Below are 11,102 nucleotides of genomic sequence, written 5' to 3'. Positions count from 1 at the left end.
ACACGTGTGTTTTAATTGTGTTTTAGTCTGTATGTTATAATTTTTTATTTTTACTTTGCATTGTTTGTATTTATTTATTTTACTTAATACATATTGGTTGGAAGTCTGTTAATTTATTATTTTTTATTTATTAAACACAAAAGTACAGCATAATTTATAACTGAGATATGTATGTATTACATATCTCTTTATTTAAGTATTATCATATGTGTGTAGTGTATTTACTTAAACAGTCTATGTTCTTTTAGCATGCTATAACAAAACAGGTGTTTCCTGAGACCCAAGCTATTGTTTAGGAAGGATCTTTAATTTCTACTAGCTATTTGGGATTAGTGTTACCTGATTGGTGTAACTCTAAGCATCTTTTTTGAACGTTAATAACATTAGTAATTTTTAATGTCCTCATATGAAGACAACGGGTTTATTTACAGCATCAGACAATAAAGTCACCAAAGTATAGCACACTTTAGCCACAGCTGCCCTGAGGCTAAAGTGTAGCTTGCCTCCACCAGTGTGTGAATGTGAGAGTGAATGAATAGTGGAATTGTAAAAGCGCTTTGAGGGTCTCGAAAAGCGCTATATGAATGCAATCCATTATTATTATTATTATTATTATTATTACTTTATTGACCAGGAGGAAGTATAAGGTTCAGGATGAGGACACAGGGTCTCACAAAGGTGACAAACTAAAGAGAAAACTTGACCCTAACACTGTTCTGCTGTGAGGAGTGTAGTTATCCCATTAGAGGGATATGTGTCCTGTGATGAAACATATCTATTATAATGGGAATCTTTATTCAATCATTATATTTTTACAAAGTTGTTTTGCTCTTTTTAAGACGTCTTCATTAGTCAGTCTGTCAGTGCACGATGACTCACATCTCTGCTGAACTGATGGTGTTCATAGGTTTCTTGTTTAATATCCATACTTACATGAGGACAGGTATTGTAGGCATCTAGGACTTTCTTTGTTTTCTTAAAGCGAAATGGACTACGATCACTACAAGAGTCTGCCCCCGGATACACTTTACAAGCTTTCACTGAAGGCAATGTCATCTATTTCCAATGATATAGTGATTTTGCTTTATCTGTCCAATAAGATGCTGACCGCTTTTATTTCTTGATCCAAGACTTACCTCTCATCTCCAACTTGTGGGGACTAATAGTCACTTATTGGGAAAAAGGCATATTCTGTCCTCAAAAAGATATCTAAACATGTACACACACACAGGTGTAACTAATAACATTAAAGATTTGTTTCATGTTGCCGTGCTGATAATTCTGCCACTGAAAATCAAGGCAGCTGTGTTGTGATTAGCTTCACCTGTGAGAAATGTCTTATAATACTGAACACTTTCCAAAACATGACAGATTTTAAAGTGAGCTTTTACAGCTTGAGACACCAGATGGAGCCATTTAAAATCAGCCGATAAACATTCCTCATGAAATCTGAAATAAAATGTTTAAACATACACAGTGTGCCTGGTCAAAAACAATGATTTCACATACTATCCACACATCATTTTAATCCAAAACAAGGATGTTACAAGAATCAGCAAAACATTACATGTGACACAGCAGTACCTTACAGCTGTATTCAGTCTGCAAAATAGGCTTTTACATCATCTCTTTTCTTTAGAAACATTTGGTCTAAACAGGTCGTTAACGCCTGACGACACAAAGCTTTGAAGAAGTCAGTCAGCTCTGAATTAACAGATTTCATGTAGCTGGACAGTCAGTGTGGAGGAGGTTTACTGGGTCTGTTTGCAGAGGTTACTGGTACATGAAGAGTGGTCATATCAGACTAAATGTTTTTGCACCATTTCTTCTTTTGAATTTGTTGCACAGTCTCCTTGTGACACTCTCAGGTCATCTAAGCCCCAGGTTTGCTCCCCTCAGATGGGACAGTTGGTGGTCTAACTTTTGAAGCTTCACTGACGGCTTTACACCGGTACCGAGAACCCCCCCTGTGGCTGAACTGGCTTTGCCGTCCACAGATTCTTCCCAAGATGCCTCTTGACATGACTGGAGATAGCATCAGCATGACCACAGGGTCCAGGAATACGTTACAGGTGCTCGTCAGCATAGCGTACGTCCTCCACTTCACGTTCTCCCCCATCACAAACCCCACGACGTGTGAGGCGTTGTAGGGTGCGTAGCAAACCACAAACACAGCGAGCGTGGACAGCGCAACAGCCAGCACTCTTCTTTTTCCCATGGGGGACAATTTCGAGCGCCACACCAGCGTGACGCAGCGCATCGTGCAAAAAGTTGACACAATCAGAGGCAAAAGAAACAGGGTGATGGCCATCTCCAGGCGGAGTGGCAGCAGCACGGCCAGCTGGGACGCACTAAAAACTTCATAGCAAACTGAGGAGTTATTACCTGTGGAAACAAAAAAACCCCCTTCTTCGACCATCACGCCAGGGCTGAGGTGTAGCACCACCAACAGCCACAAGACAGCGCTGATGATGCAGGAGTTACGAGCACAGCGCCATCTCTTGTAGACAATCGGGAATGCTATGCTGAAGTAACGACCCGCTGTTACAGCAGTGATGAACAGACAGCTGCCATACAGGGACGAGAAGAGGAAGAAGTTGTAGACAAGACACACGGGAGCAGGCAGCCTCCAGTCCTGAAGCAAAGTCTCCAGAGTCTTGACAGGCAGCCAGACTAACAGCCCCAAGTTGGCCAGACACAAGTTGAGGGCGTAGACCACGTTGGGTGTGGCACCATGTTTACGAGCCTTGCGCATGTACACAAAGAAGACGAGCAGGTTGGCAGGAAGGCCGAGCAGAAAGGTCAAGATGTAGATGATGAGAGCAATGCAGTCCTTGACAGCCAGCTGCATCTCTTCAGATGAGTTCACTAAACTGGTAGCACCGCCTCCAGTTTACCATGACATAGTTTGAAGGTTGAAGAAAAGTCCTGCCTGGAAATATGCACACTGCTGACCTTTTGTCCTCTCCGTTTATCTACAACGTCTTTAAAACAGCAAAGTCTCCGTTTGGAATGTTTTCCGAGGCGGTAAAGTGGCTGCAGAAGAGCCGGGTTTCTCTCGCCATCATGTGCACAAGCAGGTCTGAGGCACAGAGACAGGTGATGCCAAAAAAAAAAAGAGGTGGTGGCCACAAATGGGAGGATGTGTATGGGCACACAGGGGGACGAGGTTCATACGACATCATGACAGAGATGCAGATAACAAGACGTACTCACCCATGCAGAAGCTGGGGGGCATTTAGCCGGCACCAGGCCACCTTAATTGCCTTCTCAGTGAAGGGCAACAGACAGTTAGCATCTGGGCCCTTAAGTGAAATGATTCAGAATAATTCAACCTGTCAGGAAGCACATGCCCATCCTCTTAAATTCAAGGCTGTGTAAATGAACTGGAGGGCCAGGCAGTAAAGTCATAAATGTGCTGAAAACCGATGGTTAGTGCGAGCAGAGGATGGGTTGGGCTTTGGGAAATGGTGATTTGTTTGTGACATGAAGGCACTTTGAACAGTTTTATGGTGGACGGTGTTTTCCTTATTGTGGGTGTTCTGTGTGTGCATGTGGGAAAGTGTGTTAGGCGAGGTGGTTGTGTCATGCGGGAGGCTGCTGGTGAAGAAAATGGAGCAGAAAATTCACTCGACAATTTTTTTTTTCTAAGAATGGAGCTGCCGCCATTCAAAACACAGCTATTAGGTGTTTGATCAGTCTATTGATCCAGTCTTTAAAACCAACGTCTACAGCGTCCAGTCTTCGGATATTTGATCTGAATGTTTGCAATGAACTGACGACACTTTTCCTGTATTGTTAAATGAACGTGACAGTAGCACAGCTTTTATTTACCAGTCTGATTTTGTTTTTCCTTTCAGGCCGTTTCTGTTTGCACTGTCTTGCGTCATTTTCTCCGGTAGCGCTTCCATTTCTGTTATTGGTATTAATGCAGCACCATTACCTATTCGAATGCTCACTATGTTGTAGTTGTGTTGCCAAAATTAACTGCTTGACAAATTTAAAATACTTCAGTTATGCTCTGATGTTTTTCTGAGATATTTCCTGGAAAGAACAGCTTAAAATGGTTCCAATTATTGGGAAAACAGGGGCATCACAGATCATGTCTACATTAAGAAATGGGAAATTTAACACAGCTGTGCAAAAATGGAGAGTTAAGCACTGAAAAGCTAACCAGTAAACAGTTTATCTGTGTTTAAAATGAACCTTTCTTTCACAGAAAGAACTATTTCTGTGTAATTTGCACCTGGTGCAGTAATCGTGTCCTAGAAAGTAACTTCTTTTTTGTCTCACATGGGAGGGTTTTTTGGTTTTTTAGTGTTATTTTCATACAATTTTTTCTCTTATCTGAGCACATCTTACTCACCAAACATCTGTTAAAAACAGCTCACCCGAGATCATCTGGTGACTCATAAAAAGTCAGTGAATGACACAAACACATCCATCTGAAGACTTTACTACAGCGCCGGGTGAGGTTTATTATTTTAGGCAGGCTGTTTACCAGGTTATTTTATCAGAGTCAAAGTTCCCCTCATTATTGCAGCTTTTAAGCTGCCAGCAGCGTCAGTTGATCAAACAGTGTGGCAAAACTAAACAAAGCCATTAAAGCATAAAAGAACCAAACAGACATGAAAACGTGCACTTTCACGTGTGAATTTTGGATAATTATATGATGCCGGATATAGTTTGAAGAGTGAATTTTTATTTTACTCAAAAGACTGTTTAATCCACAATTTAGAGATGATAAATCAATCATTTCTTGCTGGATTATGATACACAAAAATGCAAATTAACTACACAAAACAGAGGTCAGGATAATAATTTTACAAGAGGAGAAAAGTTGCAGCTGGAGTAAGTTTGTTTTTTTTCTTCGGGACTACTTTGTGAAGCGAACTGTGCCCAGACTTTTACTGAGAGTGTGAGTAGATTTTTGTGTGTCCATTGCTTGTTTATGACTGCAGGGTTAAACAAATTAAACTTAAAATAACTATTCGATTTTTTTCCCTCAAAAACATTCAGACCATCTTCTCACTGAGCCAGCAGCTGCAGGTTGCTCCTCCCACTGGAGTTTGCCAGCGGGACCACGAGCGCCGAGTTTTTATTGTCGGTGCTGGAGGTTGCTGTGAGGCGAGCGCGGGTGTTCAGGCTTCGTTGTTCCAGAGACAGAGCTTCCTGTTTTCTGGAAAGATCCTGCAGCATGCGGGAGTGATGCAGCTTCATTTTCTGCAGAGAGTGCCTGAGAGAGGATTACAGCAGCGAGCAGGGATGAATATCAGCTCCGGTGGCATGCATGCTCGAGAAGTTCTTCTGAATTTGGTTTTATGGTTTATCATTACTTTAAAACATCACAAATCCATAAAATGTATTTCTCTTTATATTCAAGATTGTAAGAGTGACAGATATATTTTTATAGTCCTATGTTATTTCAGCGGTAACTCTATAACTTGTCTGTTTCTCTTCCATTAGATTGTTTATACACTTCCCAATCTAATATTCTATATTATATATAGAATACATATTCTATAATTGGACCTAATATTTATTTAACTGGACAAGCTTGAGATGTGATGATGCCACACATAGTATGATTTCAATAAGATCTCATATTGGTGATGGGAGAGTCAGACCCTTCTGTCTCCAGCACATCCCTCTGATTCTCAAGGTCTGGACATTGTCATCTTGGAATTTACCTGTGCCATCAGGGAAGAAATTGGTGGAAAAATAGTAAGCTGACCTAATTTTTCGGGCATTTAACGTCATTCAGTTACAACCTGCTGAACTGAAGCAACCTCCAGTCATAACACTTCCTTTACAGGGTTATGCAGTAGGCACCAGGCTTGATGAGTGCATCACTTCATCCACCTCTATTCTTACCCTGATGCTTCAACACTCCCAAACAGGGTTGAGAGTATATTACACAAACACATATATGTTTTGTGTAATATATACAATACTTATATATTATTATTATTGTTAATACTACTTAGTTTGGCCACACAAATAAAAATGAAGACTCACTGAGCTTCAGAGAGCTTCTGCTTCAGAGCTGCGATCGTGGCCTCCAGTTGCTGGACTTCATTAACGAGGCCGTGCTGCACCTGCAAACCATCACGATAAAAGGAGAAAAGACTTCTAATGCAATCAGGGACACATCTGCTGCTATATAACTGATATATACCTCATCTCTGCACAGGTCCACGTTAGGCCTGTTGGTCCTGGTCTCCAGTCTGGTGTGAGCAAGCTTCAGGTTGGCTGTCTTCGCCTGCAGATCTGCATCCAGCCCGTGGATGTCAATTTCCATTTCTGCCATTTCCTCCTCAGTCTACAGACGGATGTACAGGCAGTGGGAACATGCGATGACAAACTATACTCCCTCACCCTGCTGCTAACAGCTATTATTTATAAGATCTTACAGTTTTTATTTGCCACTCCAGCTCATGTCGGGCCTGCTCTTCAAGGTGATTACGTTTGCGGAGAGCAAACTCTGTGGCTCTGCGTTGAGTCTCCAACTCATTCTGCAGCTACGAAATAAAAAGAAAGAAAGAAATTAACAGCAAATATGCCCCACCTACTCTAAGCAAGATTAGTGGACAATATAAGAAAACCAAAATAAAAATAAATTAATCAAATTAAAGAAATCCTTTAACCATCTGCAGCGCCCCCGGGTGTTCAAACACCGACATGTGAAACAATGTTCTTATTAACATGTAAGTAAAACCTTTATCCCATAGATTAAAACTGCCTAGAATATCAATGATTTTTAAATTAAATGTGACATCAGAAGATTTTTTTTAACAAAATAAAAATATAATACACACATTTAATACACAAAGCGCATCTTTGTGATTAATAAATGTGGTAACTACATATCTCCTCTTTAATTTAAGCTTTTAAACATGGATCTATGATGTGTGCATAAAAAGCTTTTAATCATTAAATAAACATTTGTCAAATCTGGAGAACACAGACTGAGCACAGAGAGAGGGTTGCACCAATATTTGTGCACAGTTTAATGAATATTAAAGTCATTAGGTGGTTATCATTTTTTAATTTTTTTAAATTAAATAAAATACTTGAATAGTACTTGGTCGTATAATAAGTCATATTCAAGAACTCCTACTAGTTGCAAACCACCTACCTGTGCTCGGGTGAGGTTCATATCCTCCCTTATTTGCTGGGAAACCTGCATCGCCTCATGGGCACGAGCCACATTATGCTGGCTGAACTGGACCCACTCCTGGGGGGTGGAGGAGCTACACCAAAGACAGCAGTTATAACAGTAGTAGCTGCTATGAATGATACGGTTTAAATAGACAGCGGTAACCAAGCATCACAAAAATGCATAATACACAATATTACAGTGACACTCAGTAGTTATGGTTTTTGTGTGTAAAAGAACAAATTTTGTATATAAATTTCATGTAAAAAAGTATATATTACAAAAGCTTTATGAAAAGTTCTAACACCTTGTTGTGATTTGGCTCTATGTAACTGAAGTTGAATTGAATTTCCATAGTTTAGCAAATGAGGAGTAATATTCAACCAATCTTTTAATTATGATAATAATTATATCATACACTAGCATTTTATGATCTGCATACTTCATATTTCATGCACACCCTCATCTGAAGATTACCCTGATGGTATGCGAGTCGGGTTGGTCTTTAGGGAGATGTGGGGCGATTTTATCGTAAGTGACAGACAGGACATGTCAATATCCAGAGCATCCATCTTGTTCTGGAGATCAGCAGTCAGCTGGTGCCGCACCTCCTGCAGAATGCTTAGCAACCAGGAAAAAGGGAGGAGCTTAGAAGTTGGCTAAAGTCAACATGCATTTTCAGCAGTGGGAAACAGAAACGTACCATAGCTGCTCAAAGGCCCTGCTAGTGTGCTGCTGTAGAACTTGCTGCACTCTTTCAATCAGCTCCACCTCTTTCTTCAGCTGTTCGTCCACGGGGTCCGTTACCAGCTCGTGCCCTTGCCGTCCCTCCCTCAGTGTCAGGCATTCAGTGGTGACCTCCAGAGGAACAGCAGTGGCAGCCAAAGCTTGCTCGGTGTGCTCTTTGGACTGACACCAGCGTGAAGCCCACATAAATGAAAGTTATCTCAGAGACCAGGAGTAAAGATTTTATGAGCACTTGACAAAGAAACACCTAGATGTTTCTTTAAGTATGACACATGTGCACATGTACAAAATGGACAAAGGCACCTCTCAGTCATACTGGGGCCATCTTGGATTTTGAAATCAAAGATTAGCGAGAGGCAAGCTGACATTTCCACTATAGGGCACAGTCTACTCAGGCTCTGCACATCCCAATTTATTGTCTCCAAACGAGAGCTTCATTTACAAAATGCAAATCAGGCTGTGTTAAACAAGACTTTAAACCAGGGACTGAGATCTTAAACATATTAGGAACATGTTTGCTGAGTTATTAAACCAAATAAAGAGTCAGGAGATTTTATCACATCCAGATGGTGTCACCACCTGCTGGTCATTAGAAAGAAAACAGGTTTAAGGCACTGAAATGTTGGCTTTACTTTTTAGACAAAGAAGTATATCAGCTACCGTATTTCCGTGTTTCTTATACAGTCTACAGATTCAACCTCTGCTTTTAAAAAGTCTGAATAAATCACCAGTGTCAGAGTCTCCATCTCTTCATCTACTTTCTGAGCACAAGTTTCCAACACTTCCTTCCACCGAGCAACATCCCAAACACGGTCACTCAGCCTACGACACGTATCAGTCTCATCCCAGCGTGTCTATGGAGAAAAGGTGCTTTATTAACAACGTGTGGAGAAAGAAAGGACATTGTTGGATGGTCCAGTGGACAGTGTCCTTTGAGCTCTGCCAACAAAACAAGACCCCACCTTAAAGTTAGTCTCGTTGCGTAGTGTCCTCCCTTCCTGTCTGATGACATTCGAAATGTGTCGTTCGTGTTGAGCTGTGGCAGACAGCTGCTGATTGTTGCTGGTCCACTCTGACACACTGCGGTGCAGGCCAGGCTTTGCATTTAGTGAAGGCATCATATTTCTGCTGAAACAAGGCCCAGATTCACTGGATCTTTCACGTACAGCTAAATGTGGGGGATCTTTTTCTATGTCTCTGTGAAGATCAAACACCAACACATATATTACCAGTGCAAAGGTACTACCAGAAAAAAGTGCAGTTATGAGTACCAATTACAAACTGATATTATTACAAAATAATGGCATTATATCCCCTGAAAAATCTGAACGATCATAAAAACTCATCAAAATTTTGCTCTTTATTTTGAATGTTTCCATTTTATTAAATATCACAATAGTAATTTGCTTTGATCCAAGGTAAATATTGCATTGTTTGTTACTCTGTTTTGTGTCAGTGACTATATTGCAGTTAATCAACTACTTTAGATTTTATGACTCTATCAAAACTGCACACAATAAACCCAATAGTGTATTAATTATATAAGTGCGCCATCTGGAGCGTTAGTTATAATATCATTATGAAATGCTGACAAAGTAAACTGATAGATGTTATTACAATATATATTTGAATGAGTGTGCTTTGTGTTAATAAACCATACTTACAAACAAACCATCCCTGTGTATTTAATAACACTAAATGCAGATTTGAGATTTAACGGGCTGCCAGAAACAGAAACATTAATAAAACATCAGTGATAAAAGCACGAAAATAAACAGATACTACACTGTGTAAATACTCCTTTCAAAGTTACATCACCTCTTAGCAACTGCAAAAACATGTAAGAATATCAAGGACCTTTTTAATTTAATTATTATAAATAATTTGGATTGTGCAATCAAAATAATTCAGGCCAGGCAGGAAGAAAAGAGGAAGACAACAGAGAAGATTCATGGGTGGAGTAAAGGAGGACATGCAGAGGATTGGTGTGACAGAGGAGGATATTAGGGAGTTGATGAGATGGACACAGATGATCTACTGCTAAAGGGAGCAGCTGAAAGAACAAGATGACACACCTTTGTGAAATATTAGGAATTAAGTAATTATTGGAGTCTAAAAGGCTACACCACCACGTACAATTATTTCTTTTATGGTTGTAATTTTATTGTTATTCTCAAACAGGTCTCTCTTGTAAATGAGACATTGAGTCTCAGTGGGACTACCTGTATAAATAAAGGATAGATTAAAAATATAAGAAAATAAATTATTATTATTTAAAGCGGGAAAACATGCAAAAAATATAAATAAATCAAAGTACAAACTACCTTTGCAATTCTTTTTCCAAATAACATTTTAGCAAAAAGTAGAAACAAGTTCAAAGGAAGATCATATTTGACTTTTTATTATGTACGTGCATGAATAAAGGATCAAAAATGAACCAAAACTTTCTACCAGCTGTCTCCCCGATTTATCTGTAATTAACTGATTTTATGTTTCAGGTACATGGGCCAGACGTGGCCGTCAAAAAGGCCAGGTGGGTCTGGTACCAGGTAGTTTCTTGAGCACTGTACGAGTTATTAATGAACGAGTACAGCATTAAACGCAATAGAGCGGAATCAGAAAATGCAACAAGATAAAAACAGTCAAGTAGGCTAAAATAGCCAAAATGTGGAACGAAGTGCTGCCCTTGATTAAATGTACTTCAATGTTCGAAAATACCAACATTGACCAGCTCATTTGAATATTTATTGTTTTCCCCCTCTGAATCGGGATACCCCCTTTTATGTTTTCTAGATCTAAATCTGAAAAATATTGTAATGTTTAAATTTAGCTGAAATGTTTCGTCACTTCGATCTTACTCACCGGAATTCTGGTACCTTCTGAGCTGAGCTGGTTTTTCCGGGGTTTGTTATCCGTGGCGACCGTCTCTAGGCAACAAGTACACACAACTTGCGCCTAAAAGGCTTTAATAATTAAAATACCTTCATTACGTTTAGTTTTGAGTCAGATTACCAGGAAATAATCATCAGGGAACACGAGCAACTTAAATCCACTTTGCCTAAATGACAGCCGGGGAAAATTCCTTTTAGACTTGTAGAAGCAGACTTAAGTTTAATAGACTTATTCTGCTTCGGGAAAGAGAAAAGGCTCAGTACTTATCAAAACACAATCGGATAAATCCGCATAATTTATTTCA

The 11,102-nt window shown here is 39.8% G+C and overlaps 2 protein-coding genes across 5 annotated transcripts; both read right to left on the bottom strand.

Annotated features, from left to right (window-relative positions):
- Window positions 1-1,262: 1,262 nt before the first annotated feature.
- LOC146682683 (free fatty acid receptor 3) lies at window positions 1,263-4,605 on the bottom strand. The gene has a single exon (XM_085446198.1). It carries the CDS (start codon window positions 2,849-2,851, stop codon window positions 1,874-1,876), a length of 978 nt encoding a protein of 325 aa, XP_085302324.1. The 5' UTR covers window positions 2,852-4,605; the 3' UTR covers window positions 1,263-1,873.
- A 77-nt stretch (window positions 4,606-4,682) lies between these two features.
- tekt2 (tektin 2) lies at window positions 4,683-10,998 on the bottom strand. 4 transcript variants are annotated; one of them, XR_014917518.1, is made up of 11 exons: window positions 10,769-10,998; window positions 8,869-9,103; window positions 8,635-8,760; window positions 7,863-8,068; window positions 7,637-7,780; window positions 7,139-7,253; window positions 6,414-6,521; window positions 6,179-6,322; window positions 6,019-6,098; window positions 5,628-5,690; window positions 5,194-5,236 (listed from the first exon to the last, which is right to left on the bottom strand). XR_014917518.1 is itself a non-coding variant. In XM_085446193.1 (10 exons), exons 2-10 carry the CDS (start codon window positions 9,025-9,027, stop codon window positions 5,029-5,031), a joined length of 1,290 nt encoding a protein of 429 aa, XP_085302319.1. In that variant the 5' UTR covers window positions 9,028-9,103; window positions 10,769-10,996; the 3' UTR covers window positions 4,683-5,028. The 4 variants fall into 4 exon arrangements, 3 of the variants coding, with proteins under 3 accessions (XP_085302319.1, XP_085302321.1, XP_085302320.1); XM_085446193.1 differs by lacking the exon at window positions 5,628-5,690 and having other exon boundaries at window positions 4,683-5,236; window positions 10,769-10,996; XM_085446195.1 differs by lacking the exon at window positions 5,628-5,690 and having other exon boundaries at window positions 4,683-5,236; window positions 8,869-9,034; window positions 10,769-10,996.
- Window positions 10,999-11,102: the final 104 nt, after the last annotated feature.

The sequence above is a fragment of the Copadichromis virginalis genome, linkage group LG22 (assembly GCF_057382275.1).
Source record: "Copadichromis virginalis isolate Kocher_CV1m ecotype Utaka linkage group LG22, C_Virginalis_male_GT1.1, whole genome shotgun sequence".
Taxonomy (NCBI): Eukaryota; Metazoa; Chordata; class Actinopteri; order Cichliformes; family Cichlidae; genus Copadichromis; species Copadichromis virginalis.
The sequence above is the reverse complement of the archived record's forward strand: the minus strand, read 5'-3'. Positions and strand labels throughout refer to the sequence as shown.